Here is a 27,188-nt window from a genome sequence, read left to right on the forward strand (position 1 = left end):
CCGCCAGCAGTTTGGTCAAATCTTGCTTGATGTGACGGGTATGTTAGTCAATGTTGGATTAAAACCATTTTAAGTACGTAGTATGTTTTGCATGCAGATGAATAAGAATTGGGAGATTATTGCATTGAATGCAGTGGTCCAAACCCAATAAAAAAAACATGAAATGGGTAGGGGAGATGTGGTACCGATGAGACAATGGGACCGAAAATACTTTAAAAATTATCTGAGATAATCCTATGATTACAGTACGCGAATTTGTCTGCACATGCATGCTGGCAGAATCTTTCACACTAACAAACCAACCATTATTTTTAATGTGAAGTGTAGGGCTTGTATCAGGGTATATAATGCCACATCTTTTTTAATTCAGTACCATCTTCGAGTTGACTATTTTCAATTCAATTACAATATTTATAGGGTGGGGTCCTATGGTACCATAACCAAATCAAGCAAAATGTTTGAATCAACTAATCACTTAACAACAGAAGCACGCCTACACATATAGAGGCTGCAAATCATAGTTTCCTGTGGTTCTTTATCGCTATAACGAGGTAATTGAAAGTTAAATTGTCGATTTACGGGTAATATGTATGTGCCAATAATTTTGTTGTTTTGGGCGTAAATCGAAACGTGATTTTACTCCAACATCTGAGTTGATATAATCAAATAATCTATTTTATTCTTGAAGGTGGTCCCAGGTCCCATGGTTGTGTCACTCGTGTGCCTTTGGACCTACCGAGTGGGGACCAATGATGCGTTCGAGCAACAAGTTTTGAACGGTCATGAATATTTTTTGAGTCAAGTCCGAGTCCAAGTCATCGAGCAGAGGTTCGAGTCTGAGTCATGGTGTTATGACTCGAGTCCAAGTCATTGTGTTGACTGCTCACTTTCCAGTTAAGGTCATGTTAAACCCACTTTTATAACTCTATTTGGTGATATCGAATGGTTCGCATTTATATTATACTAATTTTCCTCACATTTAGCCGTTTCTGGTCGCATTTTCAAATACCAGTACTAATATACAAAATCCCAATAAGGTGGTTACTTTACTATTCTTCGAAATTACAATGAAATGGCGGTCTTTGCCGTCTGAGTCTCGAGTCATATGACTTGGTTCGAGTCATGAGCAATGACTCGAGTCCAAGTCGAGTCAATACACAGATTGACTCGAGTCGAGTCGAGTCATTTCCGTATTTTAGGAAAATGACTCGAGTCAAGTCGAGTCATCAAAACATCGTCATGACTCGAGTCATTACAACCCTGATCCATCGGTACCACATCTTTCCTATGCAATTACGAGATTACATTTGTCAGGTATATTGATTCTAACTTGTTTCCAGGATGCGTGTGACGGCTGTGGTCGATGGACGCACGAGCACTGTTGCCCGGGACAGCAGATACCTGATCCTGATTTTTATTGCATGCTATGTACCCAGATGTAAATTCTGATGTTTATATATTTATTGGGGACATTTTACTGTGGTTTCGTTGCGTATTTAATAATGACTTTTACTGTGGTATCGTTGCTTGTTTCATAATGATTTTTACTGTGGTTTGATTGCTTATATCTCTGTCACTTTTACTGTGGTACCACTGCTGGTTTCTCAATGTTTGCTGTGGTTCCATTGCTTATTTCTTTGTGACTTTTTCTGTGGTTTCGTTGCTTGTTTCTAAATGACTTTTACTGTGGTTTTGTTGCTTGTTTCTTGATAATTTTCACTGTGGTATTCGTTGCATATTTCTTATTCTGGTTTCATTACATACTGTATCTACACAGACTTGGGTCTGAAATTCATTGCGAGTGTACAAATAATGGGTTGGGTTCAAGTCACTACCTTCGAGTCACGAGTCATTGCACATTTTGACTCACTCGAGTCATGTCATTTTAGCAAAGTGACTTGAGTCGAGTCATACGAAAAAGGTGACTTGAGTCAAGTCATGACTCGAGTCATCCCAACACTGATATGGGGTGGTGACAGGGTTGTAACCAAGTCAATTTGACTCGAGTCATTTTCAATTCACCACCGAGTCAATTCTGAGAGCACTGGGTTGAGTCCAAGTCATGGTGTTTAATGTTCCCCCATCCAGGTCAGCTTTAGGTCACTTCTGTGGAACTCTCGGGGGTGATATCGAAGGCCTCGCATAATTCATATGTTCATTTTTTCCCACTCTGAACATGTTTATTGTAACAGATAAAAGGCAGGTTTAGGGCCTATTTTTCATTTATCAGTCCTGATATACTATTCTTGAATAAGCCATAGAATGAGTAAATCCATTTTAAAGAAAATAACTCAGCTCAGAAAAAAAATTGTGAGTCGAGTTAGTAGTATAACGACAGGTGATCAAGTAGGTCTTTTTTGAATCTGAGCATACAATCATTTGGGATTCTGCCAACGCTTATTATGAAAAAAATGTAACAATATGCAATCTTCGGTATCATATAGTTGCGAGAACTCAATAGTCGCGCCATGAAAGGATTTAGCTTAGCCTCTGCTCAGTTTACCGAGACACCAAACGCCGTATAGCTACTCGGCGTCTCAACATACCAGACGCCGAACGCCGTATAGCTACTCGGCGTCTCTCCATATCAGACGCCAAACGCCGTATAGCTACTCGGCGTCTGAACAAAACAGACGCCAAACGCCGTATAGCTACTCGGCGTCTGAACATATCAGACGCCAAACGCCGTATAGCTACTTGGCGTCTCGGAAAACCAGACGCCAAACGCCGTATAGACATTCGGCCGCCGCTCGGCGTTTGGCGTCTGGCGTTTGGCCTCTGAGCGGGTTTAACCCCTACTCGCACCACGACCACGTTCACATTATAGTTTACATCGTAAATCGAGCGGTTCTACACAACATTTGATGAAAGTTCTCGCGAACAGGAGGTTGATGTGATAAAATATTATTTCAAATATTAGTTTTAACTGGAGTATGACGCTATTCTATCAAATTTTACGAATATTCCATGATTTTCCTTGTGCAAAGTAACAAACAGATGATTGCGATTTGACATATGCGCGCCATGGAATTTAAAGCAGCTTCTGATTGCAACATTAATTACTTGCTTCGATAACTCCATTGTCCTCTTCTGCAAATGCAAAGTGTGTTGTTCGCCTGCAATCTGCAACCTACCGATTCCTCGACTGGAGAACTGACAACTTTCTAAATGGAATCTGCAAATGACTGGATGGACTGGTTTATTCAGGTCAACAACCCTACCATTGGCGAAATGTGGAATGACAACCCGACCTACCTGGTCGCCAACATCCTCTTCATAACGATGGCATGTCTTTCGTTGTTGTTTGGTCTACGTCGGGGAATAGGCAGCCGATATGTATACTTATGGATCGCTGCCGTGTTGCATGGCGTGGTCACGGAAATGGTCTCGTACAATTTACCGGATATCAACAATTTCTGGCATTCTCAAACGTTTATGATGTTTGCAGGAAGAAGGTTCCCACTGTATATTGTCATATTCTACCCGGCTACTGTTGTTCACGCGTACGTTGCCGCGAGTAGATTGCGTTTGCCCTGGTGGGCTGAACCGTTTGCTGTCGGACTTTTTGATGTTCTGATTGACTTTCCATACGATATTTTGGGTATAAAGATGGTGTGGTGGACATGGCACGACACTGATCCAAATATTTATGATCGCACTTACTGGGTGCCTTGGACTAGCTACATTTTTCATATGGCTTTTCATAGCTCGTTGGCGTTTTTAATCAACGGCACTAGACGCGTCATCACTGGAAATTCCGATAAAGACAAATCTTATGGTTTTTTCAAAGAGATGCTATGTGTGTTGATAACTTCCGGGCTTTCAATGGGTTTAGCGGTTCTGACGCAATTCATACCTATTTATCATGGGTTGAAAGATGGGTTTGGCATTCATAGTGAGATTATCGTACTGATCGTTATAGGTCTGTACGTTTCTATTGTGTGGTATGCCGACAGAATGCCTAAGGAAGAATCACGTTCTCAAATTGAGTCTAAAGGCACAGGCTGGTGTAACGAAACTGGAATCGCAATTTTACTGCATTATATCACGTTCATGGTATTGGTGTATGTTGCTAAACCAAACAACGTTATTTCAAACGGTTTACACGAGCCGTTAGGTCTTAAGCACCAAACCATGGAACAGTATTCGGCAGCTGGAGTAACATATACAAAGCAACGTTACTTTGACCCATCCTCGTATGATGAAGGGTACATTGATTTTCATTGCGATCCAGCAGGCACTCCAAATGTGACTTCGAATCCTAATTTGATAGGAAAAAATTGGTATACCATATGTGGAACGCCGTTTGATAATCATTACGAGTATATTGTGATTATATGGTCCTTTTGTGTTCTTGGATTGTATGCATATTATGTAGCTTTGTCAAGATCTTCAACTCAAGCTGATGTTGATAGACCCGTTGGGTACAAGAAACTTCGCGGCTTGAAGGATGGGGATGGCAAACCTTCTTTTGGTAAAGTAAAAGGAAAGAAGCTGAAAAATAAGAAAGAATGAACTTCTGCAGATCTAGAGATTACAATTTTACTGATCATAGATTATTGTAGGCCTAGGTTACATATGACCATGTTTTAATCGTCATGGATATCATTATACTGAGTATTTTTTTCTCTTCAAATTTTACAAGAGTGCTTGATAACATTTTTGGTTGGCTTAAAAAATGCTTCACACAAGTTTCATGTTCGTGATGTCATATTTGGTGGTACGATTGTTGATATGCAACGTTCTGTCGCATTCTCTACTAGATGTTGAAGATCAGCCGAAAATATTCGGGTGTATTTCAATATGAATATAATATTCCATTTTGGATTTGACAAAGATCGTAGGCCTATTTATGATTGGAAATAATAGAATTACCCGCTGTAAATACTTTTTTTTCGAATCCAACATGTATATTTTTTATAATAAATCTAAAATTCTCTACTGCTGTAGCTACGTTTCTATAGGTGGGAATTCAGCGAGGTAAATTTGATGTGCTGCGTCTTTTTAGCCAACCTAAAAATTTCAGCAACTAGCTAGTAAACTTTGAAAAATAATTAAATTGTTGAGTCTTTCGTTCCAGCGGTCTCTCACTTCTGCTAATTAAAATCATTGTCTATGACTTGAGCATGGAGTCTACCGACGAAAAGAAAACTCACAAAAGAAAAAGCCTCCGAGACAGCGTCCTGCGACAACCAGGAAATAGAGTGCCTTCATCTGAGGGACAATTGCAAAACTTCACAAACGAAAATGAAGATTCCGTAACAATACCGAGAAGAGACTTTTTTGGCGGAATGCGCGATTTTTTAGGCGATCGAAAAAACAGAGATACGTTTCCCAATTTTGGATTCGGCGCTTTCCACGATATGGAACGTATGGAAGAGCATTTCAGTCAGATGGCAAGTGTAAATGCACAATAGTTATGTTCGCTGAAGCTATATTCTTACTGTAATGTTGCAGATGGACAGATTTTTTTCGGATTTTCAACCTGAATCTTTTGCGGACAGCCAATATTATCACGAAGATAGAGGTAAATTTTTGTAGCGCATGCTATCATTTCCTTTCAATTACTCGTCTATAGTAACGTGAAGTCGTAAGGAAATTACTGGCTCCCTTGGAATTTTGCAGCCCTCTCCGCAATGCATTTCTCATTCAGTCTTGATGTTGATGTCATTACCGTTTTATCATCATGAGCACAATGGTTACTGCTAGAGGACCAATTGGTGCAACTAAAAATAGTTAGTGTTAATCGCTATTTGCTACCATTATTCCTTTTGCCTACACAGTATATGTCCTTTAACTGTAAAAGTGTGAATCTTTTCTGAAAAAATTTAATGTTTGTTACAGACTTGGACGAAGATATCAGGAGAAAAGGTCTTGACCAGGCGCTGGATTCGATACCGCAACGTCGCAGTGCCGACCGGTTTTTCAGTGGATTTTCGTATTCCGAGTCCACCGTAACTAGACCCGACGGGGTGAGTCACTACTGCTTTCCACGAGCGCTGGGATCAAGTCACTAACTTGTACTCAAATGTCAAAGGGTACAGCACCTACAGTGACTATTTTGACCACCTGTCAATTTGAGTCACTGACATTTTACAAGTGACCCGAGTAGTTTTCCCGAATTGGAGTTGAATAATATTAGTTTAATATATTGTGCAGATGCAGACTATGCTGGCTAGAGGACTTGGTTCCGTCGATCTCAAACTGCCTGTACTGCTTTAGACCATCGAGAAAAGGGTTACGCAGCAAGGCCCAGACGGGAAGGAATGCCAGACCATCACAATCATTCATCCCGACGGGACGAGGGAGACGCTTGCCGACGAATGCGATTCTCAACTTTCCATACCTCAGCCAGGTATGGTATTAGCAAGCGCTTCAATGCGGAAAATATCTTAACCTCTTTCTCTTCGCAGATTACAATTTCCGAGACGATGGGACAGACGGCCTTTTTCATTCAATTTTTGATAATATAAAGAGATTTTTCTGATATTGCGCACAACTTCAACTCCACAAAAATATATACAGATTGTTAAACGAACTGATTTATTAAGTGAATGGGTGGCACAAATTATGGCGACCCGGCAGCAGCAGTCGTGTAGCTTAAAAGCAGTCAAATCTAATCCCAAGCCGTTCCCAATTTGGCAGCTCATCTGGCAACAACTGTTTGCGTGGGATCCCCATATCGTTCAGTACAAGCAGTTAAACGTCAATATCACCAGACATAAAGAGTAAGAAAGTATATGTGACATAAAATACCAATGTAATAACGTACAGCGTAGAATAAGACCCGACACCCAAAGAGACAGGGCAAAGAAAGACCAGACACTAGAAGATACCGGTGTCGGCGAAGATAAATACACGAATCAAGCTTTGGACCTCACTGTCGTTTTCGATAAGCACTGGCACACGAGAAATGAAAGAAGCGATGAGGCTAAGGCGCTTTCGCGGAATCAAATTTCACACGTTGGTCGGTTGACAATGCTCGGTGAAACTGATGTGGCCTATGTCCCGGATCGGAGAGTTCCACACGGCGGAACTGGTGCGCTTGAAATATCGAGCCTTCGTGCCCCTGAACACGTCCGCCAGGTCCAGGGGCTCGCCAAGCAGGCCGACGAATATCTCGCTCAGTTTCGGCACGTGGTAGTACTGCTTGATTAGCGAGTTACGCAGCGGGCCGCCTGAAAAAGACGACGGTGCCGTTACCTGAACCTTACCCGAGGGTGGGCTATGATTACCAGCTACACGAGAGGGTTCTCAACAGGTGGGTCACACAGAGCTATTTAAAATATCATGAAGGTGGTGATAAGTTGAAGTTCTAGGCAGTTGATTTTTTTAGGCAAAGCTAGATGCAGAATGGTTATTACTAGTGTTGTTAGTCACTATGCGTTGGTCGCAAAGATGCATCTCTCAATTTCTAGAGTAGCCACATCTGATCAACTGCTGAAACTTTGCGACACATCGGCAAAAATCCAGGGTTGTAATGACCCGAGTTACGATTTTTTTTGGTGACTCGACTTGAGTCATTTTGTCAAATGCGTAAAATGACTAGACTCGAGTCAATTTGTGTTTTGACTCGACTTGTACTCGAGTCATTGTGCATGACTCGTGACGAGGACGGCCAAGACAAAGATTTCATTGTAACTTCGAACAGTAAAGTCACCACATTATTTGTATTTCATCTATCAGTCCTGATACTAGGAAAATGATACGATATTATGAATGCGACCCATTCTATATCACTTGAGCAAAGTTTTAAAAAAATGGCATGAACGGGATTGAACTCAAAACTGAATAGTGAACACAATGACTTGGACTAGAGTCGCAACACTATGACTCGACCCTCTAATCACTGACTCGGACTTGACTCGGTTGCGAATCGAAAACGACTCGAGTCAAAACTATAAAAGTGAGATTGAGTTATGACTCGGACTTAGTTCCAACCCTGGCAAATCCACTTTTTGAACTCACATACTTTCCATACATTACACTTTCTACTAAACTTAGTTTTGACATGGCATGGGAATTGCTTCTTCTACTGGAAATTCAAATCGTTATTCTTCTGCTACGGTATTCAAGCGGCAGCGCTGACTATTTTGATAATGTCTCTGGTGAATTTTCGTAAATATCAAAGCATTACTTCTTTGCTCTGAATAACTCAGCCAACGCTGGTCGATTATACTAGCCAAAGATCAGCAGCCAACACCAAACTTGACCAACATCATAAAAACACTACCTTTCGCCCATTTAGGGACGGTCTTCCGCGGCTGCTCGTCATCGTCAGTGCTGTCGCCGCTGGAGATGTCGGCGATGTTGTAGTTTTCCTCGGTGGAAGGTTCAAATTGCTTAGGAACGTGAGGCGTCATATCGTACGACTGGAAATATGGAGGAAAACAAATGAAATAATACGAAGAGATGGTCAAACTAGTCAGTGCTGCTAATCAAGTTAGCATCGAAACTACAATTCTCGTTGACAAATAAACTCACACTACAAAATAATTACGTATTTTCTGGACCACAAATAATAATCCGCTTCAATCACTAACGGACAGAAATATTGCTCCCTGAATATTAGTACAGCTCGATAACGCCTACCGACCCGAGAAAGTGTACTCACGGAGACGTTGTACGTCCCGTTAAGGTTTGGCGAAGTCTGGCCCATCTCTATCAGGAGCTGCTTCTGTTTTTGCTGCTCCTCTTTCAGCAGCTTCAGTTTCTCGTTGGCCGCCTGCGTCGATCGTAAATTCAAAGGAAAAAAGCCATGTTGTATTCGTGAGGATCGAAAATAGCACCGTGCGCGAGTAATGCCGCGATTCGTATAAACACGATGGAACACTTTTTTCCGCACCAAACTAGTAGCGCATTTTGATTTGCAACATACCGGCGTCACGTATATAGTTTTTCGCATATTCTTCAGAAATGCGACTAAATCCGACAATATTTCGGATTTCAACATAATTTCGATATGAGCGTATTGCTGCAATGTAAATTAAAATCAAGGGCGGTCAGCAACAAAGTACTTTTATCTTTTTAGACTACTCAGGCAAGTGATGCTTTTGGATAACTTCCACTTCTACTCGACAGTTTCGAGGCAAAATTACTTGCATTTTATTACAATTTCGATTGCGAAAAGTAAAAAGCAGTTTTGGGACAAGCGAAAACCCATGAAATAGTTAGTAATATTTCACCGATTCGTAGGGTCATAGACATTTCGCGCTGGTCGCTAAAATCCATTTAGACATCGCGTAAGTACTGATAAAGTATGCGCACTCTAGGCTAAATTTACATTGCGAAACTATGTACCGAGTACTTTCAACCTCATCATTTCTACTTGAACTAGAAACGCCATCACCTGAGTACCCACCTTCGGTTAACAGCTAACATATGCGACCCCTCGATCAAATCAATTTTTTTAGGCCTTCCATTGCCTACTCGCGCTAGAATCAGTGTCGACATGTCTCACATGTTGCTACTTCGGTTTGCAATTCACATTTACGACGTTGCTTCTACTTCTACACAAGTAACAACGCCGACCTCTTTGACCGGCCCCGATTAAAACCCCAAAGCCGCAAATCGACAGACCTGAATCTTCGCCTGATTCTCCTCTTCCCTTTTCTGTTTTTCCTCCTCCCGTTTCCGTTTCTCTTCCATCCTCTCCTCCTCGCGCCTCTTCTCCGCCTCCTTGCGCATGGCCTCCTTTTTCTTGCGCAGCTCCTCCGTCCTCTTGGCTTCCTCCTCCTGCCGCCGCCGGGTTCTCTCCTCCTGTTCGGCTTTGGCCTTCTCTTGCTTTTTACGGCGCGCCTCCTCGCGCTCTTTGCGCTGCTTAGCTTCCTCCTGGCGGCGTTCAGATTCGTCCTCCTGTTTTCGGAGAGCTTCTTTCTCTCTTTCCGTGGTTTCCTGTTCTATTGCGGCCGCCTCTGCGTTTTTCTTGTCGATTTCAGCCTGAATATTGGACTATTATTGAGTTACTCGTATGTAGAGAGAGCATGAACGATTCTATCATCGTCTCGCTTATAATATCGAGTCCACATCACATTTCCAGTAGTAGAATTATCATCTGCAATTGCTGGACTGAACATATTGACATCCTTCTCATACAGGTGACCAGATGCAGCCATTTAGTTTATTTCATGTCCAAGCATAGCTATGGATGTAAAGCTGTTCGAAGAAATGCTTCGAAGTTTTGAAAATGCGTCCTAAGTCAGATACCACTGTTTGTAATAGCACAAGCCAATTTTTCAAACGCGTAAAATGACTCGAGTCATGTGCATGACCCGAACCAAGTCGTATGACTCGAGACTAGGACGGCCAAGACAGACATTTCATTGTAACGTCGAGGAATAGTAAAGTTACCATATTGTTGGTATTTCGTCTATCAGTGCTGATACTTGGAAAATAGGGCCAGAAACTGTTAAGACTGAGGAACATTACGATATTATGAATGCGAGACATTCATTATCACTCGAGTAGAATTGAAAAAAGTGGGTTGAACCGGAATGAACTCAAAACTGGATGGCGAACATAATGAATTGGACTCAATTCAAAACACTACGACTCGGTGAATTGAAAACTCGACTCGAGTCAAACCTATAAAAGTGAGAGTAACTTGTGACCCGGAACCTTGCGACTTGGTTACAACCCTGCTAGATACCTTGTCTTTTGAATATTGGGGTAAATATCTCGGAGTTATCGCTGAAGGTGCAAGATACTATTGGTTTCATCGGTACCAGCTAAAAATGCAATATTGGTCGGGCTCCAGTCAAAGGTCAACGAGACCGGACAAATGCAAAGGTGGGTAAATTGCCTCAGAAGCAGGGATGTGGGATCTTTGTTAAATTATAGTCGATGAAGTCGTAGTCGCATCCTGATCGGAGTCAAAGTTTGGTAAAATGCTCCCACTCTGACACCGACTCCAACTACTTCAATACCGAACCGAATGTTTACAAGTGTCACTAAGAAAGTGTTGTTGTAGTTACAGAAGTTACCAAGTTTTTCACGTGGGCTGCACATAGGCGCACCCTCACAAACTTAAATCTAGGTCAAAACTACATCGGGGTTAGGTAGAAAACTTGAGTACACTAATCCCCAACTTTATATTGTTAAATATTTGTTCAACATTGTTCATAAGAGTCAACTAATTACTGGATAAGCCACCGTTAGATAAGTTGTTGCATTTGTTCCGCAAACCACAACATTAGCTATACACGATGCTGTATATCAACACCACATATCCATACCAAGTTTTAGATATGCTCGTATGATTGATGATAATTGAGCGGGAAAATAGCAAATTTACATACCTGCACCTTTCTCTTCTTCTCGTTCTCTTCCTTTTTCTTCCTCTCATTCTCTTCCTTCTCGAGCCGAGCTTGTCTCAGACGATCAGCCTCGGCCGCTTTCTTCAATTTCTTCTTCCTGTCCTCCTCGGCCTGCTCTTTCTCGGCCTGCTTGCGGGCCCGGTCAGCCTCCTCGCGCCGTGTCCTGAGAGAAACGAGGTGCAAAGACTCGTTCTCACCATCGCAACTTTACAGACTCACTTTTCCGCAGCTTTCTCCGCAGCCTCCTGTTCTTTCTGCTGCTTCTGCTCCTCGAGACGTTTCTCTTTTTCTTGCTCCTGCGGCCGAAATACATGTGGTGGTGATTACAATTGGTTGTGGTTAGATGGTTGCCAGTGAATTCGGCACATGATGAATTAGAAATGCATTAGAAATGTAACCATTATCATTATGAAAGGAATGCATCAATATTGTATTAATACTTTCAAAAATGGATATTTAACTTGGCATGAATTGTGATATACGGTAATCGGTAAATTTAGCATGTTCAACTTGACATTAAAAATATATATTATTATGAAAATGATACATCAATATCGTAGCAAAACATTAGAAAAAAAATGAAAATTCAACTCAATGCCGAATTCACTGCTGACTGTTCAAAGTAGTCGTTACTCGAGTAGCGGCAATTCCGAGTAACTAAAAAAGTGAGCATTCTGAGCCTTCTTTTGTGGAGTAGAAGAAAATTTTTACCGCTTGGGTATTACACCAAGTACTATATCTTGGCACAGACAACTCGAGTAAACTTCTACTCAATTGTGAGATGAAATATCGCTTTTTGAGACCGTAAAATCTACTTTGAGTGCAACTAACTAGGCCCGCAATTAACTAGTTAAGTAGTTCGTAAAAGATTTTGGTCAATGTATTAAACACATTTTCCAATTGATTGGAGGTGGCTAGTTCCGATAGTGCAAGATGCGTCTTCGCATAATGAGCAGAAACACACTGAAACTCAATCCGCAAACATACCCCAATACTACTCATCCTATTCTAAAGCGTCAAAAGCAAATAGTGCCTCCCGACAACTATCAAAGTATTCGTGGAAGTAGTCTAAAACAGTGTTCATCTAACGTTTTGACCTCGAGGACCGGTAAAACTAAAATACAAAGGCTGCGGACCGGCAAACCTACAAAAATCCGAATTAACCCCCTTATGTAACTCAAATATAATATTGGAAACTTCAATTAATGCTGTATTTTTGTTATTAGATATTTTTACGCTGCAAGGCGAAGCTCACGAAGTCATGAAGACCATAAACTTGACTGCGAATGTATGCCGATGAAAGAAATGCGACTTTGCTGTTTGCTATAGCCTCTCTTACACTGCCAAAGTGCACTGTTAGAATTTAACCAAGGTTGTTCGAAAGTCATCGTAACTTTGACAATATAAGAAACAAGCTGTAGGTTACTTTTAAACAGTTTCGCACAACACTTCGTACGCCCAAAGAAGACCATGCATTCTATGTCCCGACGCCATGCGCAAAAGTACCTTCCAAACATCAAAGTAAATCTAAAATTTGATGTTCTACGTTTGCAATTAATGGCCAACTTTTTGCATTTTGAAATCGAGACAGGTTAGGTAAAAAAATTGTCAAAATTGTCTACAGAGTCAAAATTTTTTTGCAACCTGCGTCTCGTTTGTATCGTAGATGTTTGCGCTGTCAGTTAACTCATCATTTGTCATTGTACAGCTTCTAGCCTGCTTTATAGGCCTACCGGTTGTAGAAGGCACATTGTCTGCTAATCGTGAATCATAAACGGTCAAATGAAGCTAATAGTGTTGTCAGTGTTGTCAGTCAACAACTGCTGCTGTTGTTGAACGTTCTTTCTCCGTTCTTGGCAAGGTACTTTGTAAGGACCGACACTTTCTACCCGAGAATGCAGGGAATTGTCTTTCGTTGTACTACAAAATTTTTCAATCATTCCTGACATAACGCGTTATGTAACTATTGGGATTTTTCATGGGTCCAGATCAGGGTTGTAATGACTCGAGTCACGATTTTCTGATGACTCGACTTGACTCGAGTCATTTTCTCAAAATACTGAAATGACTCGACTCGAGTCATTGCGCATGACTCGCACCAAGTCATATGACTCGAGACTCAGACGGCCAAGACCAACATTTCATTGTAATTTCGAAGCATAGGAAAGTAACGACCCTATTGGGATTTTGTCTATTGATACTGGTACTTGAAAATGCAACCGGATACTGTTGAAAGTGAGGAAAATTTGTGTATTATAAATGCGAGCCATTCGATATCACCAAACAGAGTTATAAAAGTGGGTTTAACAAAACTTTGAATGGAAACTGAGCAGTCAACACAATGACTTGGACTCGGACTCGCTTCATAATACCATGACTCGAACCCCTGCTCGATGACTTGGACTCGGACTTGACTCGGTGGTGAATTGAAAATGACTCGAATTGACTTGAGTCAAAATTATAAAAGTGATAGTGACTTGTGACTCGGAACCTTGTAACTTGGTTACAACCCAGGTCCAGATTTCGTTAAAACAAAGTAAAATAAAAACCCACCTGCTCCTTTATCTTCTTGGTACGCTCCTCTTCGCCCTTGCGCGCGGTCTCGGCCGTGTCCATCTGCTTTTTCTTCAAAATCTTTCCTTCCGCCTCCTTCTCTTTCTTGCGCAGCACTTTGACGTTGTCGGCGTTCTCCACTTTCTTTTCCCACTGCTCGATCTTTTTCACTTTCTGGCGCTGCTTCTCTTCCTCGCGCTGCAGGCGTTGCGCGGCGGCGCGCAGACGTTTCTCTTCCTTTTTCCTGAGACGAGACGCACAGACGTTTGCCAATCTCATGAATCAATTCTGACCAGAGGCTGTTGGTAATAAAGTACTTCAAGAAGATTTTTCCTGCTTGAACTATTTACTCAAGTGGCTATGAGTTAAGATTACTTCATCTTGACAGTTTTCTAGACAAAACTAGGTCTGGAATGCTTACTTGTAAATCGCTACTTCTTTTGGAGTATTTGATCACCTTGTTTGATTCTGAATTTGATATATTTTTCATTTTCAATTAAGAATTCAATTTCCAAGTATTTGCGAATGCAGTAAATTCAATTGTGATCTAATTTGGCAAAAAGCTGAAAACTTTCCAATTCTTAAACTCGGTTTGAGACAACAGCTCAATAAAACTCGTGTTCAGACCAGACATTTTTAATGCACATCGCTGGTTCGCAGATTATTAGTCATCATCACACGTGCATCACACAAAACTTTTCGATTTTCAGATTAGAAATCAAAGTCATTTTAAAAGCAGCAAAAGAAATCCTACGACTCCAGTGCAATTCCGTATGAACTTGCCGACACCCGGGACAATCGTGCCAGTCAGCCCAACGCGCATATTGAAACAATATCAGAGCAACTAACAGCATTGTGACCAGGCTGAAAAGCAAAGACAGCAGAGACATACAATCACTATTTCAAATCATACTGGGTGGTATACAACTAATTCAAGTGATCGGTCAAATGGAACGAATTTGTAATCTGCTGTGCAATGTTGCTAGAGGACATCCAACGGGAGAGGTCAAATTATCATTCCTTCACGGCAGGGACGTTGGACTATCTATCGAGCAACTGCTGACCGTAGTGAATTCTTGTACATTATATATTTGGACTGTTCGAAATACCACATTTTTTAAAATTTCACTGGCTACTTGATCAAATTGTTAAGGTTGCCAGAGCAAAGATTTGGATATAATAAATAAAATTAAAGACTTTTCAAATTTTACCGACTATCCCATGAAATTGTTAGGTTGTCTAGAATAACGATGCATATAAAATTTGGCTCAATTCAAACCACTCCAACCAGTCTAATTAGAATTATCTAGTATTCTAGTTAGACAGCTTCTTGGAGGTACAGAATCTCCACACAATTGAAGAGTATACTCATATTGAAATAAACCCAAATATTTTCGGCTGAAACTCGTCAGGGGTAATTGGCAGCAACTAGTAGAGAATTCAACAGAACATCGTGTATCCACAATCGTAGCACAAAATACGACGTCACCAGCATGAAATGTCGAATACGAGAGCGTTCAATGTACTATTTTTAGATAATATACGAACTCTTTTTGTTAACACAGCCTCGGCTGGTGTATTAAGATAAAAGTCGCCTCCAAGGCACACAACATTATTATCCAACAAGTGTTAGCCAATTGCAGAATTTATGGCCTTTGATTGTTTCGCATCAATCATTTCATGCTGGTGACGTCATATTTAGTGATACGATTGTTGACATACGATGTTCTTTATAATTCTATACTAGTTGCTGACGATTACCCCTGACGAGTGTCAGCCGAAAATATTCGGGTTTATTTTAATATGAATATACTATTCAATTGTAAATTATCAAGAGACAAAACACCCACTGTTTCCGCTCCTGCAGCTCCTTCTGCTTTTCCTCTTCCTTTTTCTTTTTCGCTTCTTTCTCCCTTGCCTCTTTCTCGCGTAACTGTTCCTCCCTCTCAGCCTGTTGTTCCTGAGCGAGAAAAACACGCAAAACGTCATAAAAAACAAACCACTCGCAACAAACCCAACACCCTTACCGCGAACGTCTTCGGTTTCTGCGGGGTGTGCCGTTTCAGGAAGGACTGAATCCCTGTGGGCAGGTTGTTAGGCCGCGACGGGGTCAGACGGTTCATGCTGACCGCGGGGTTGAACTGGAACAGGCCCGGGCGCGTCCTGGACACGCTGGGCGACGCGGTGCCCGGGGTGCGCCTCGAACGGCTCGCCGCGGTGGACCGGTTAAGAAATGTGTTGCGACTCTGAAACGCATAGTATTATTGAAGAATTCCCTGCCTGTTTTCGACGGGTTAACGGTGAATTCGGCATTGGAAATGTAATGAATGTGAATTGCGATATATGGCACTTCATGAATTCGACAATAGAATTGTATTAACTATTATTATTACGGAAGTGATGCATCGATGTTGTATTGATATATGTGACAACGAATGTTTAAATGAATATGAATGCAAATTATGACATAAGGCAATTGGTATTCAAGTATTATTGATTGATTAGGGGTGGCCAACATATGGCCGTCTACACTTAATTGAATTGTTGGCGGCCGTCAACATACAATTGGAAATCAAGACTAGAATTAAAATCTGATAAATTTGGGACCTAGCTTCAAAGTTTGCTTATCTGTTTCTGATGTATAAGTGTCAATCTGAGCCCCATGGTACAGATGCGAATCGCTTAGGAAAATGATGAACTACCAATTCAGAATCACATTTGCGGCACGAATATGTTACGTTTGGGCGATTACGATATATATTTTGACAATACCGGCAATCCTGATGGGAGATAAGGAAATAGCTACACACAACAAAGTGATTAATAACAACCCAAAGATGAACCATCATTAATTTTCGAAGACAACCCCTATCGTCAGCTCAACGGTAAATCTGATCACGTGGGTTGAGAAAGCATAAATCAGTGATATTAATAGGTGGAACTACCGATATTATCGATGAAATTCATTCATGAATACAAATAACTTTTCATAGCATTAATACTCGCGATATCCATGCGTGTAGCACGCCTGCGGGCGCGTTCTGCTTCCAGAATTACAAACTTTTACGGCAAGGTATTTCACACAAAAACAGGGATTGCCAGAAACACCACAAGGGCTCTGCGCGGTACAAAGTCCCCCAGGTAGTCAATTTAACATGTATATACGGAGTGAAGATAGGACATTACCACCGTCAGCTGAACACCCCTGGTTTAGGGATAGGATAGGGTCGATGTAGGTTACGAATAGTATTAGGGGCCGCCTAGTGCCGAATTCACTGGTAACCCTGGCAACAACTGATTAAAACAAAAATCTCAAACTCAAACCATGCACAAACATGCAAAATAACGTCGGGCACAAATCGGGTTACCTTGCGCTGTGGCGCTTTCCTCTTCGCCTTCTGTTGGCACAACGGGCTAGCGCACTTGATCAACTGTGACCACAAAATAGACAGTCTGACTATGCGCCATGCAAAGACTCCCAGACAACGCACGTCGGGAAGTGCATTTCGAGACGGGCCACAGAGTTATAAGGAAAATCGCACAAAGTCGGTGAAAACGATATTTATATTCAAGAAATTTTTAAAACATAGAACAATCTCGTATCGTCTCATTCAGGGGTTACCATACTTTTTTACACCGTGGGCCACCTTTCAAAAATTTCAAAAATCAATAGTACCCTATTGAATATGTTAAATGTATTATAGATATAATACAAATAAATACGGCAGCACATTAATTGGTTATTACATATTCAGTTAATGTGATCGCTAATCTTGTTTTTGCTTTGATAATACCTTAATAACATGTTTGTTGGTTGTGTTGAGAATATAAACACAGGATCCAGAAGTAGCTTATTGCTTTAATGATATTTGCATTAAATTTCAATTCATTTTTTGTTTTGTTATAGTCGAGCAACTTGAAGATGATATATCTAGTCTAATTTTTCACGGTTACCTATAAAAGGGCTCGTGGCCCCGTAGGCCAACCTCCATGGTCAAATCCAGACAATCTACCAATTTAGTGAGTGAACTGGTTTTTGAGTGGCTTCAGTTCGCACTTCCCACCCATGACACAATTATCTGTTGTGGGTAGAATAGTTATGTTCTGCGGTTTTCCGGCGTTAGCAAAAGACCATCGATTCAATATGTACCGGATATTCACTGGTGTGACAAAATAAGGGCATCTATCTGTCGATCCATCTACATATTAGATAGCTCGGTCAGTAACATGATAATAATGTTAGTTAATACGAAAACCCACCTTCTTCGGTCGCCCTGGCGACATAAATCCACTGCTTTCCACCTGATCGATTGCTCTTTTATGGCGTCCTACATTCGGAGTCGGTTTCGTGACTCCTAAACAATCAACAAAGACATAGAGACGGCGTCTAGTCACAAGGCGTACAACTACTCACTTAAACGACTCGCGGAGTTTAACGGACGAATCGGTTTCACAATTTTGGGACGTTTCGTCGCCGCTGTCTCGCTGCTGTCATCTGTGTCCGAGGTTTTGTCTGCAGAAGAAACAAAGTAAATGAACAAAATCAACGCCAGCGATTTGATAGTTGTGACCGCCAGGTGAAGCAGAGATGGGGCTTCGAAAATGGCAAAATATTTTTCAGCATCAGCATAATTTGATTCAGAAAAAGCTTTTCCTTGCGGCCTCTTGAGGGTTGATAAAGGCCGTTGTTTTCAGGGCTTGGCAAACTAAAAACGGTGTAGAAGTAGAGCCCGTCTAAGATCATAAGCACTCAAGTAAAACAAAGAGCAGAAGAAGCGATTTCCAAATGAGAAAGTATTTCCAGTATTTCAGGCCTAGTTTTGCCTAGGAGACTGAAAATTCTGCAGAATTAAGCTAAAATAATAAGCACACGAGTCAGTAGTGCAAGTATGAGAGTAGAGTGCCAGCTCGAAAAGCTTTGGGTTTTAATATACTTACGTCATGAAAATACTATGAAAATGCACAATAAAGTTCAGTACTCCAAAGTCTCATGAAATAATACAAGTATTTCATCACTGACCACCTCTGGTCACAAAGCACGACGTTCAAGCGGGCACAACATACGAAAACGCCAAACCTCCTTTCGCTTTTGACGCACGAGCGCTGAGCACGCTCCGACGCTGCCTGGTACTTCTACGAGGAACGTCGCGTACTCGCTGGAAAAAGGATCGTTGTCGGTCTTACTGGAACCAACCTCGAACAGTGAATTCGTGAAGAAATCTAATTAGAAGCCTAACTATAATTATATAGTTTAAACCACTAACGAAACGCTGTAGTTCTGTTGCAGCCAAAACCTACCTGCGTCGTAAATAAATGAGTACTTATATAGAACCGTTTATGCCAAGTTGCGGGTAGCTTGTTACAGAAAGCTCAGTGTTTGCTGCCAAATCATTATGGGGCAAAACTTGCAAGAGCATGATTCATCTCCATTCACAGAGTTTCGTTAATCCCGAGCTTGTGACATTATGCACATCGAGCTTACTATGTATATTTAAACTCACTGGATCTGCATCGGCCATCGCGTCCATGACATCCTCCATCAATATGGTGGCGGCGGATGAGGAGCAAACCGTGCTGGTCTCTGGAAAGTAGAAAGCTCTTTGGAACGGAGAAAAAAAACTTTTTAAACAAAGGATCAATACAGTCGTAGACACCAAATCGCTACAAAAAGTTTCGTGTGCATTCAGAATAGATCAAACTGCCACGGTATTCTACTTCTACTTACCAGTGAAGCTCATAGAGCTTCACATCACCACATCAAGATTACTTGGATGACTCGGGTGTGGCGTAATGTATCCTTTGTGACTCTCGAACGAACATGACATCGGAATAATCAAGTTAAAATCATTTCGAAGGGGTAAGGCCAACACTATTTAGAACTGAACTGATAATTTGTATCTTACCGGTTTTATCATCTGCAAGACTGTCTTCTTCCATCGTCAGATTATCGTCCGAACGTTCGTTGTTGCTTTCTGAAACAACACGCTGTCAAACTACCAATATACGTCACTGCAACGAATACCTTTCATATCCGATAAAATTGAGTCTTGCGTTTGATTGGGAGACGGTGTCAAGTGCAGGTTCAGGCTACGTCTTACCGCTGAAACAATGATAAATGTAATGCGCCCGTAATGCAGGGCTTGTAATGATCGTCGCGACTCGACTTTGTGTGATGACTCGACCGAGACATATGACTCAAGAATGGGAAGGCCAAGACAGGTTTTCTGTTATAACTTTGAAGAATAGTTGCTTATTCATCTATCAGCACTGGTGTTTGTAAAATAGGGCCAGAAACTGTGTAAAGTGTGGGAAATTACTATTTTGTGAGTGTGAGGAATTCAATATCACACAGAGTTGTACAAAAATAAGTTGGAGCAGGATTGAACTCAAAAAGGAACACTGTGAATCGAACTTGAACCGTGACTCCGCGATGAATTTAAAATGACTCGGTTTGACTCGAGTCAAAACTATAAAATTAGAATCGACTTGTGACTCGGTTACAGCGCTGCTGTAATGTACCAAGCCCGATGAAAGTACACAGAATAGCGATCCACACAGGAATAAATAAGGTTCAGAAAACTAATTTAACTTGTGAAAGTAGCCAGAATAGTGATCCACATAAATTAAGGTCAAGTAAAATCATTGTTTTATTAGTCTTGGGACAATTTCAGGATAAAGTCTAGGTTCCATTATGATGTGAAAGCCGTGTTTATAGTTCAACTTGCATGATTCAATTCCAATGGGATCTACTAGTTTTGGGGCTGACAGAAGGACAGAAAAAAAGACGATAGCGGATATTCGCCACTAATACTAGTATAACACATTAGTGTAGATGTGGTCAGTGACAAGGTAGTTTTTCACTACTTATCCAAGCGTTTTTTTCTTGAAAACGATGATTTTCATATCAATCGAGATATTTTTCAACTCTACTAGCATTTGAAATATTCTGAAACTTTGATAGCTAACCATTAGTCTCCCAGTACAAGTGTCGATGACTCATTTTGGAAAGTGTTCTGGGTATGTTCAAGAAAATGTTTTTGATACTCGGGTATAATTAGTTTTAATCTGACTGCTCTCGTGGTAGTATCAGATCTCGATCGCTGTACGAACAGGTTCGCTGTAATATACTCTGCTATTATCAAGCACAAGATAGGATATGAATCCGCAGATAGAACGGTAGATTCAGAATTTCGACTATTTCGATTTTCGGCTACTTCCATTTCCGCTGCAGTTGTTTTACGCAAAACTATGCCTAGAATATTCAATTTTTCACTTGGGCTACTTGAAAACTGCTACTTCTACATGAGTACCAACAATATCACTACTTTGACCACGTCTGCTGTTGCAAAAACTTGAAGAGAACTTCAAATTTTCCAGGCAAGATAATGCCAGGGCGACGTATAGTCTGGTACCACAGAGTTATAACAATCAATAATCTTACGCTGAAATATAGCCCCGGTGGGGGTGGCCTGGAGAGCCTTGTCTGGGCCAGCTGGTTTTGATTTTTCAATGAAATCCGAATCGCTGAAACGTGAGGAACAGCGTAAAAAGCGCAAATAATCGGATGAAATTTTAAAAAACAGTACTCGTCGTCGGAGGTGAACGCCTCCATCGTGAGAGTTATCGGTCGATCAGGCGTTGACAGCTCCTTCAATTTGAAAAGCTGGATAGTCGGCTTTTTTCTCATGCACGAATTCACCATGTCCGCCATGCTACGGCCTGTTGCAGTATCGACAGTCGGTGATGAGTCACAGAGAGTATTCAAGGAATCGACAATAGGAATACGACATTATCTATTTTCGACCTCGAGGTTTTTGCGACATGTACACCAATTCATGATATATACATACACAATATGTGCATATCAGCATGGACAAGGTGCGGAAATAACCTTGCAAGACATTCTAAGTTTTGCACCATACAGTCAGGTATGGTTATCAAGGACTTATCCACAACAATCAGTCGTGAAGCCGGTCCAAATTAGGCTTGAATTACCTGCATGTTTACTGCCCACAGCGTCGTCCGATCTGGAAAGAAACGCAAAGTGAAATAGGTGCATCGAAACCACTGTTTTGCACAACCACTAACGTTTCGCAATGGTCCGAGTGGTGTTGCTCGATGAAAGCTTCGTGTCTTGTGATCAGCTCTCGAACAGGCAGGGGCACTCCTGCTTCACCCTGAACACAGATAGTGATAGGACTGCATGCTATAGAAAAGGTGCAGACGAGCAGCTTTATAAAACATGACCCTCTACAACACATCTTTGATAAGTGAGGCTTATGTCGTATGATATTTCTCCGTCATAGTAATAATAAAACATATTAGGTGATCGTTCTAATGCGGTCGCGACCCAAATTTATACCCACACGTGGGTCACGACCTGAATCCACACTTTATGAACCCCTGCCTTACATTGGTAGAGGCGGCTTCGGGCGATCCAACCGCCATGTCGTCACGGGCTCCTTCAGTACCATCTGTCTGCTCTAAAGATTTCCCATTATTATCACACACAAGTCCAGTGTTCGTCTCTGCCGATTCTTCGCTGTGAGACGTGTCTTCATTCAAAGAATGGCCGGCGTCAGCCCTTTCGACATTGTTGGATTTCCTATTTGCTACTGGGGAACTTGTAGATTCAACACTCTCATCCACGGATACGGTATCTCTGTAACGTAAACGAAACAGCGTGAGATCTCATTCAAAATTGGCAACGGTTCTCTCAACCAACGCAAGCGTACTTACCCTACTGCTCTTTTCGGCGAGCCAGTTTCATCTCTTTCCTCTCCACGACTGTTGACATCAGCGGCTTCCTCGTCTGCACTTGCTCGATTATTTCTGTCACACGAAAATAACCACAATCACTAGTGTCACGCCTTGATAGTCAAACCCTATTCTACTTCTACTTCTACTCAAAGTAGTTGTATACTGATTCTGAAGAGCTTCATAAAGGTACAGAACTTCAATATACATTTAAATAGTATATCCATATAATCATATTGATATGAACCTGAATATTTTTGGCTGACACTCATCAGCAACTAGTAGAGAATCGTAAAGAACATTGTATACCAACAATTCTGCTTATAAAAGCACTACTTCTACCCGTGCTTAAGTAGCTTTTGTGATTACTCTGGCCATTTTGCTTATAGCCCTCAATGCCACCAATTCAATTCCATACCATCCGATATTCCAATCATCCTTCACATCATATGTGGCGATATGACAACGTATACTTACGTTATATCTGCGCAATCAGGGACGCGTCTCAACTTTTCACGAATTAGTACATAATTTCACAGCGTAGAACACAATCAGCCAGACTTGGACAAGAAAATATTCAGCTTTTCCAAATTCGATTAGAATTAGAACTGATAAGTTTTTTTTCTGCATGACAGTAGAATTAGAATCATAGCATCACAGTTATTCCCAAACGAGATTAGAATCAGAATTACCGAATCGGTGGATGAATATCACCAAATCGATCGTGGTTAACTCAAGCAACAATCCAATTTTACTTACCGCGTGGCCTTACTGTTTGTCGATATGGATTTGGAAGGTCGCTCCACTTCGGCGTCTTGCACGTGCTGCGAGGAAATCTGTCTAGACGCCCTTGTAAATCTGAATTCAAGCGACACAAAGTGTGATATTCCCAGCACTGATTGTTACATTCGGAGGGAATAACATGACATATGTATGACCAGTAGGGCTGTTCAAATGTAACTTTTTTTTCAAATTTAACTGGCCTACGCCATGAAATTGTTAGGTTGTCTGAAAAAACGATGTGCAGCAAAAATTTGGCGCGATTCCAGCCAGTAGAAGCAAAGTTATCGGAGCATAAAATTCTGGATTTGGAAGAATACCGTGAATACTATGATTTGACATCATAAATTTTGAACATCAATAACTTCACTTCTACGGGTTGGAATTGAGCCAAATATGTGTGTGTTTTTTTTTTCAGACAGCTGGTAAGATTTGATTTTTTTCAATTTCATGTAACCTAGCAATTGAAAAACAAAAGTTATTTTTGAACAGCTCTAATGGTCATCTACTTCTACTTTTGACACAAATTAATAATTTTTTAAATGAGTTTTTACACTTTGCAAATTTGTATTCAATTACACGATGCACAATCAACGTTTATTAACTAATTTAAGTTAAACATTGAACATCGGTGGATGAATAGAACAAAACTCATCTTGTATTATATCCAAGTGATCAGAGGCGCCGAGGTAGCCATGGGGTGATTAAAAACGGCGCCTATGCAAGAGATAGTCCAATCAATTATTGTTGCCTACCGAGTCGTTGTCGCGTTATTCCTTGCTGCTCTGGATTTGGAAGGTCTCTTCTCTTCGGTGTACGGTGAACAAATCTGTTTTGACGCTCTGGTAACTCTGAATTCAATGCACAGAAAACTTAATGATGTGATATTCGGAACCCTGAACTTTTACGTCCGATATGAAGACGTCATATGCAAATCGCATCATTGAAAATCAGTTGGAACAAACATATGAACTACAGACAATAGCACAAATTAATTCAATACCACTCGATATCTCAATAACCGCAAGACAACATAATATGCGCAACCATTGTTTCTTTCACAACGCTACCAATTAAAGTTCAATGCTGGACTTCATATAGCGCAAGTTTTTAACAATGGATTCGGGTTATTCTGTACTTTGGCTGCAAACTTTCGGAAGCCAAAGTCAAATTTGCTTTAGAACAGGCGCGGGCAATCAGTGGCAATTCTGAGCGTGTCGTCTCCACCATGTGTATTCGCGTCTGCACTCACAAAAAGATCGTCGGCAATGAAACCTTAGCACATAATGATAGACGCATGTTAACAGAAATCTTCGATATTGATAGGACCAAGCGCCGAATAACCCTGTCCTTGCCAAATGAGCCCGGCAGTATACAGGGGCGACCCGCAAGAAATGCAAGCAACATCATTATTGACCGAATTCATTCATTAACTACTTCAGGCGTCTAAGACATCACTGCACACTCAGTTTTCATGGCGTAATTGTTATCGATTTTGATGTGTAGTAATAAAAGTCTTGTTTACACCGTTACCTAATCTGTTTCGCTCGTACCGGACGACCAAAGAAGGTAATCAACATTCAAGTCGCCCACGCAATGGTTCGTAAATCGCATGTGACCCGAGGGCTGAAAAGGTTGGCCACCCCTTCTATAGAACATTGAACTTCACTGTTATGCAGTTGACACAGGTTTACGCATAACAATTATACCTGATTAGTGTAATGTGAAATCCCAAATCAATTGAAAACACTCAATCACACATTTTCAAACATACCGTTTCGGTCGATTAGATGTAGGCGGTTTTTTCTTGGGCAGGTTCTTTGTTTTTTTCACAACTTTTTTATTACTACTGTCTTCCGAGACGTTATGTTTAGACGAACCAACGGACGTATCTTCACACCTGCACATAGCCAATCGTTACCCACTTGTAAATAGAGGCAACGGAGCAAAGAAATTATTGAGATACCGTATACCTGGTGTTTTCCGAAATAGATTCCTCGATTTCCATGCGACTCGATTCTTCGTCAGAACAGTCGTTAAGTGAACTGAATTGGAGATACACATCAAGTTAAAATCTATCAGATGTAACCTATCAAACCATTTAGTGGAAATACTTGATAGACATGCGACATGCTGCTCTTAACACCAACATTCGTGAAGCTAAAACTATTTAATAAACCTGGAATACACATTCCAATGCAGCCCTACTACAAAACAATTTCACGGAGTGTCAGTGAATTTTCACATTTATACTTTAAATTATTAAAGTATCCATGGTGACTGGCGAGAAGGGAAAAAACAATAATACTGTCTGAAAGTATTAAGTGTTGCCACAGGCTCCTGTTCAGAGTGTCTTGATTTACGCCAGTTATTTACAGCACGCCAAACATAATGTTGATACAAACTCTCAGCAATCCTAACGAATTCCAATTATAACTTGCGTATGCATGCATTTAAATAATGTTACACAACGCACACCGTAGGGTCAAGTGAATCATATTGTTATGAGCGCTTACCTCATCGTTGGAACATGACCATCCTTGGACACTGGACGAAATCTGTTTGTTTTCTTTGTGCCAGGTGTCTTCGGGAATGCCGCAGGAACCACTAAAGACCTTCGCTTTCGTCTGTTTTAAAAGCAAACATATGATAGAGCTTCTTGGAGGTACAGAATTTCAATATACAATTGGATATTCATATTGAAATGAGAACGAATATTTTCAGCTAACACTCGTCAGGGGTAATCATCAGCAACTAGTAGAGAATTGGAAAAAAAACATTGTATATCAACAATCGTATCCCGGAATATGACGTCACCAGCATGAAATGAGATCTCAAATAAGAGAGCGTTCAATTCAATGTACCATTTTAAGATTTTGGGCTAGTGACCATAAAAGGTTGGGAACCCCTGTTTGAGGATGCTTCACCAACAACGATACGTGACAAGTACTCACAATTCCATGATGGCTTTTTTCGCATTTGAGAGAGACTCTGAACGGAAGTCTGCAGACTTGTTAGAGATTTGACGGATATTAGCCTGAAGCAGCAAGACTGCAGATATGTCTTCCTCCGTACCAGGAAGCACGGCATCTCTATAGAATTCAAAGAATATACAAATCTTTATCAGCAAATAAACAAGCTCACTCACTGAGAATCGCCACGTAAAGGCGCCCTGAACTTTTCAAGCTCGGCCAAGTCTTTTGTTTTAGTTTGAGCAAACTGCGGGATACAAGAACCGTCATCCTGTTCAAACCAAGCTAATCCAAAAGCGTATTGCGATTCATTCTTCTTTCTCCGGGCCATAGCGCCCAAATGTCAGATTTTCAATAACCGCTATTTCATTAACCTCGGTATATAGTTTCTGTGCAGTCAAATGATGGGACATCATTATTGTCACAGTTAAAATCATGCAAACTTCATCCGCAAATCTCAGAGTAGAACATGAGCATGAATCTCTCCCATATTTCACAAATGCGTGTGACGAAGCGATAATCATGTTAGGACATACTCTTTCATTTTATAAAATATCACTAATCAACACGAAAACAATCCGCACATCATACTCAACAAGCTGCTCTTCTAGCTATTGATCAACCATAATCTGCACATTTTTATATATATGCCTACATATTACGTTGACTGGTGATATTCTAGGTTAGTCACTGATCAACCGATTCAGTGATTCACAGCCAAAGTTGATATCAATCTGGATACAAAATGACCATGAATATATTCCCCAGCAGTTATTTACTGTTTGCGTGCACTGAACACAGATTCCACAAC

The 27,188-nt window shown here is 41.0% G+C and overlaps 3 protein-coding genes across 5 annotated transcripts in view; 2 read left to right on the forward strand and 1 right to left on the reverse strand.

The window, feature by feature from the left end:
- Positions 1-6,538, forward strand: part of LOC145453767 (uncharacterized) — a 71,270-nt gene extending 64,732 nt beyond the window's left edge. Inside the window, exons 2-6 of the mRNA XM_080331759.1 lie at positions 5,081-5,396; positions 5,458-5,527; positions 5,845-5,972; positions 6,223-6,355; positions 6,414-6,538. Coding sequence (XP_080187885.1) covers positions 5,127-5,396; positions 5,458-5,527; positions 5,845-5,972; positions 6,223-6,355; positions 6,414-6,487 — 675 coding nt within the window. The 5' untranslated portion in view covers positions 5,081-5,126 and the 3' untranslated portion in view covers positions 6,488-6,538. The remainder of the gene's footprint in view (positions 1-5,080; positions 5,397-5,457; positions 5,528-5,844; positions 5,973-6,222; positions 6,356-6,413) is intronic.
- LOC145453758 (uncharacterized) lies at positions 2,990-5,080 on the forward strand. The gene has a single exon (XM_080331748.1). It carries the CDS (start codon positions 3,169-3,171, stop codon positions 4,513-4,515), a length of 1,347 nt encoding a protein of 448 aa, XP_080187874.1. The 5' UTR covers positions 2,990-3,168; the 3' UTR covers positions 4,516-5,080.
- Positions 6,527-26,798, reverse strand: LOC145453749 (uncharacterized). Of its 3 annotated transcripts, none has more exons than XM_080331741.1 (29): positions 26,554-26,798; positions 26,360-26,497; positions 25,922-26,032; positions 25,379-25,450; positions 25,180-25,305; positions 24,161-24,256; positions 23,385-23,483; positions 22,608-22,700; positions 22,281-22,530; positions 21,957-22,045; positions 21,864-21,895; positions 21,455-21,587; positions 21,310-21,392; positions 19,891-19,968; positions 19,772-19,840; positions 19,370-19,449; positions 18,946-19,024; positions 18,283-18,381; positions 18,129-18,223; positions 17,237-17,299; positions 15,896-16,114; positions 15,719-15,828; positions 13,869-14,112; positions 11,535-11,611; positions 11,304-11,478; positions 9,580-9,939; positions 8,615-8,725; positions 8,234-8,372; positions 6,527-7,178 (listed from the first exon to the last, which is right to left on the reverse strand). In XM_080331741.1, exons 1-29 carry the CDS (start codon positions 26,706-26,708, stop codon positions 6,958-6,960), a joined length of 3,696 nt encoding a protein of 1,231 aa, XP_080187867.1. In that variant the 5' UTR covers positions 26,709-26,798; the 3' UTR covers positions 6,527-6,957. The 3 variants fall into 3 exon arrangements, with proteins under 3 accessions (XP_080187867.1, XP_080187866.1, XP_080187865.1); XM_080331740.1 differs by having other exon boundaries at positions 11,298-11,478; XM_080331739.1 differs by having other exon boundaries at positions 9,580-9,951; positions 11,298-11,478.
- Positions 26,799-27,188: the final 390 nt, after the last annotated feature.

Source organism: Botryllus schlosseri, chromosome 13, assembly GCF_051294905.1.
Source record: "Botryllus schlosseri isolate E-star chromosome 13, Bs_hap1, whole genome shotgun sequence".
NCBI classification, from domain to species: Eukaryota; Metazoa; Chordata; class Ascidiacea; order Stolidobranchia; family Styelidae; genus Botryllus; species Botryllus schlosseri.

Excerpts from the sequence above, each read along its gene's own strand:
- LOC145453749 (XM_080331739.1), bottom strand. The coding sequence starts at position 26,708 with ATGGCCCGGAGAAAGAAGAATGAATCGCAATACGCTTTTGGATTAGCT. Across the intron at positions 25,451-25,921 it reads GGTCATGTTCCAACGATGAG|TTCACTTAACGACTGTTCTG; the intron begins GTAAGCGCTCAT and ends TCTCCAATTCAG. Across the intron at positions 7,179-8,233 it reads CGTCCCTAAATGGGCGAAAG|GCGGCCCGCTGCGTAACTCG; the intron begins GTAGTGTTTTTA and ends CGTCTTTTTCAG.
- LOC145453758 (XM_080331748.1), top strand. The coding sequence starts at position 3,169 with ATGGAATCTGCAAATGACTGGATGGACTGGTTTATTCAGGTCAACAAC.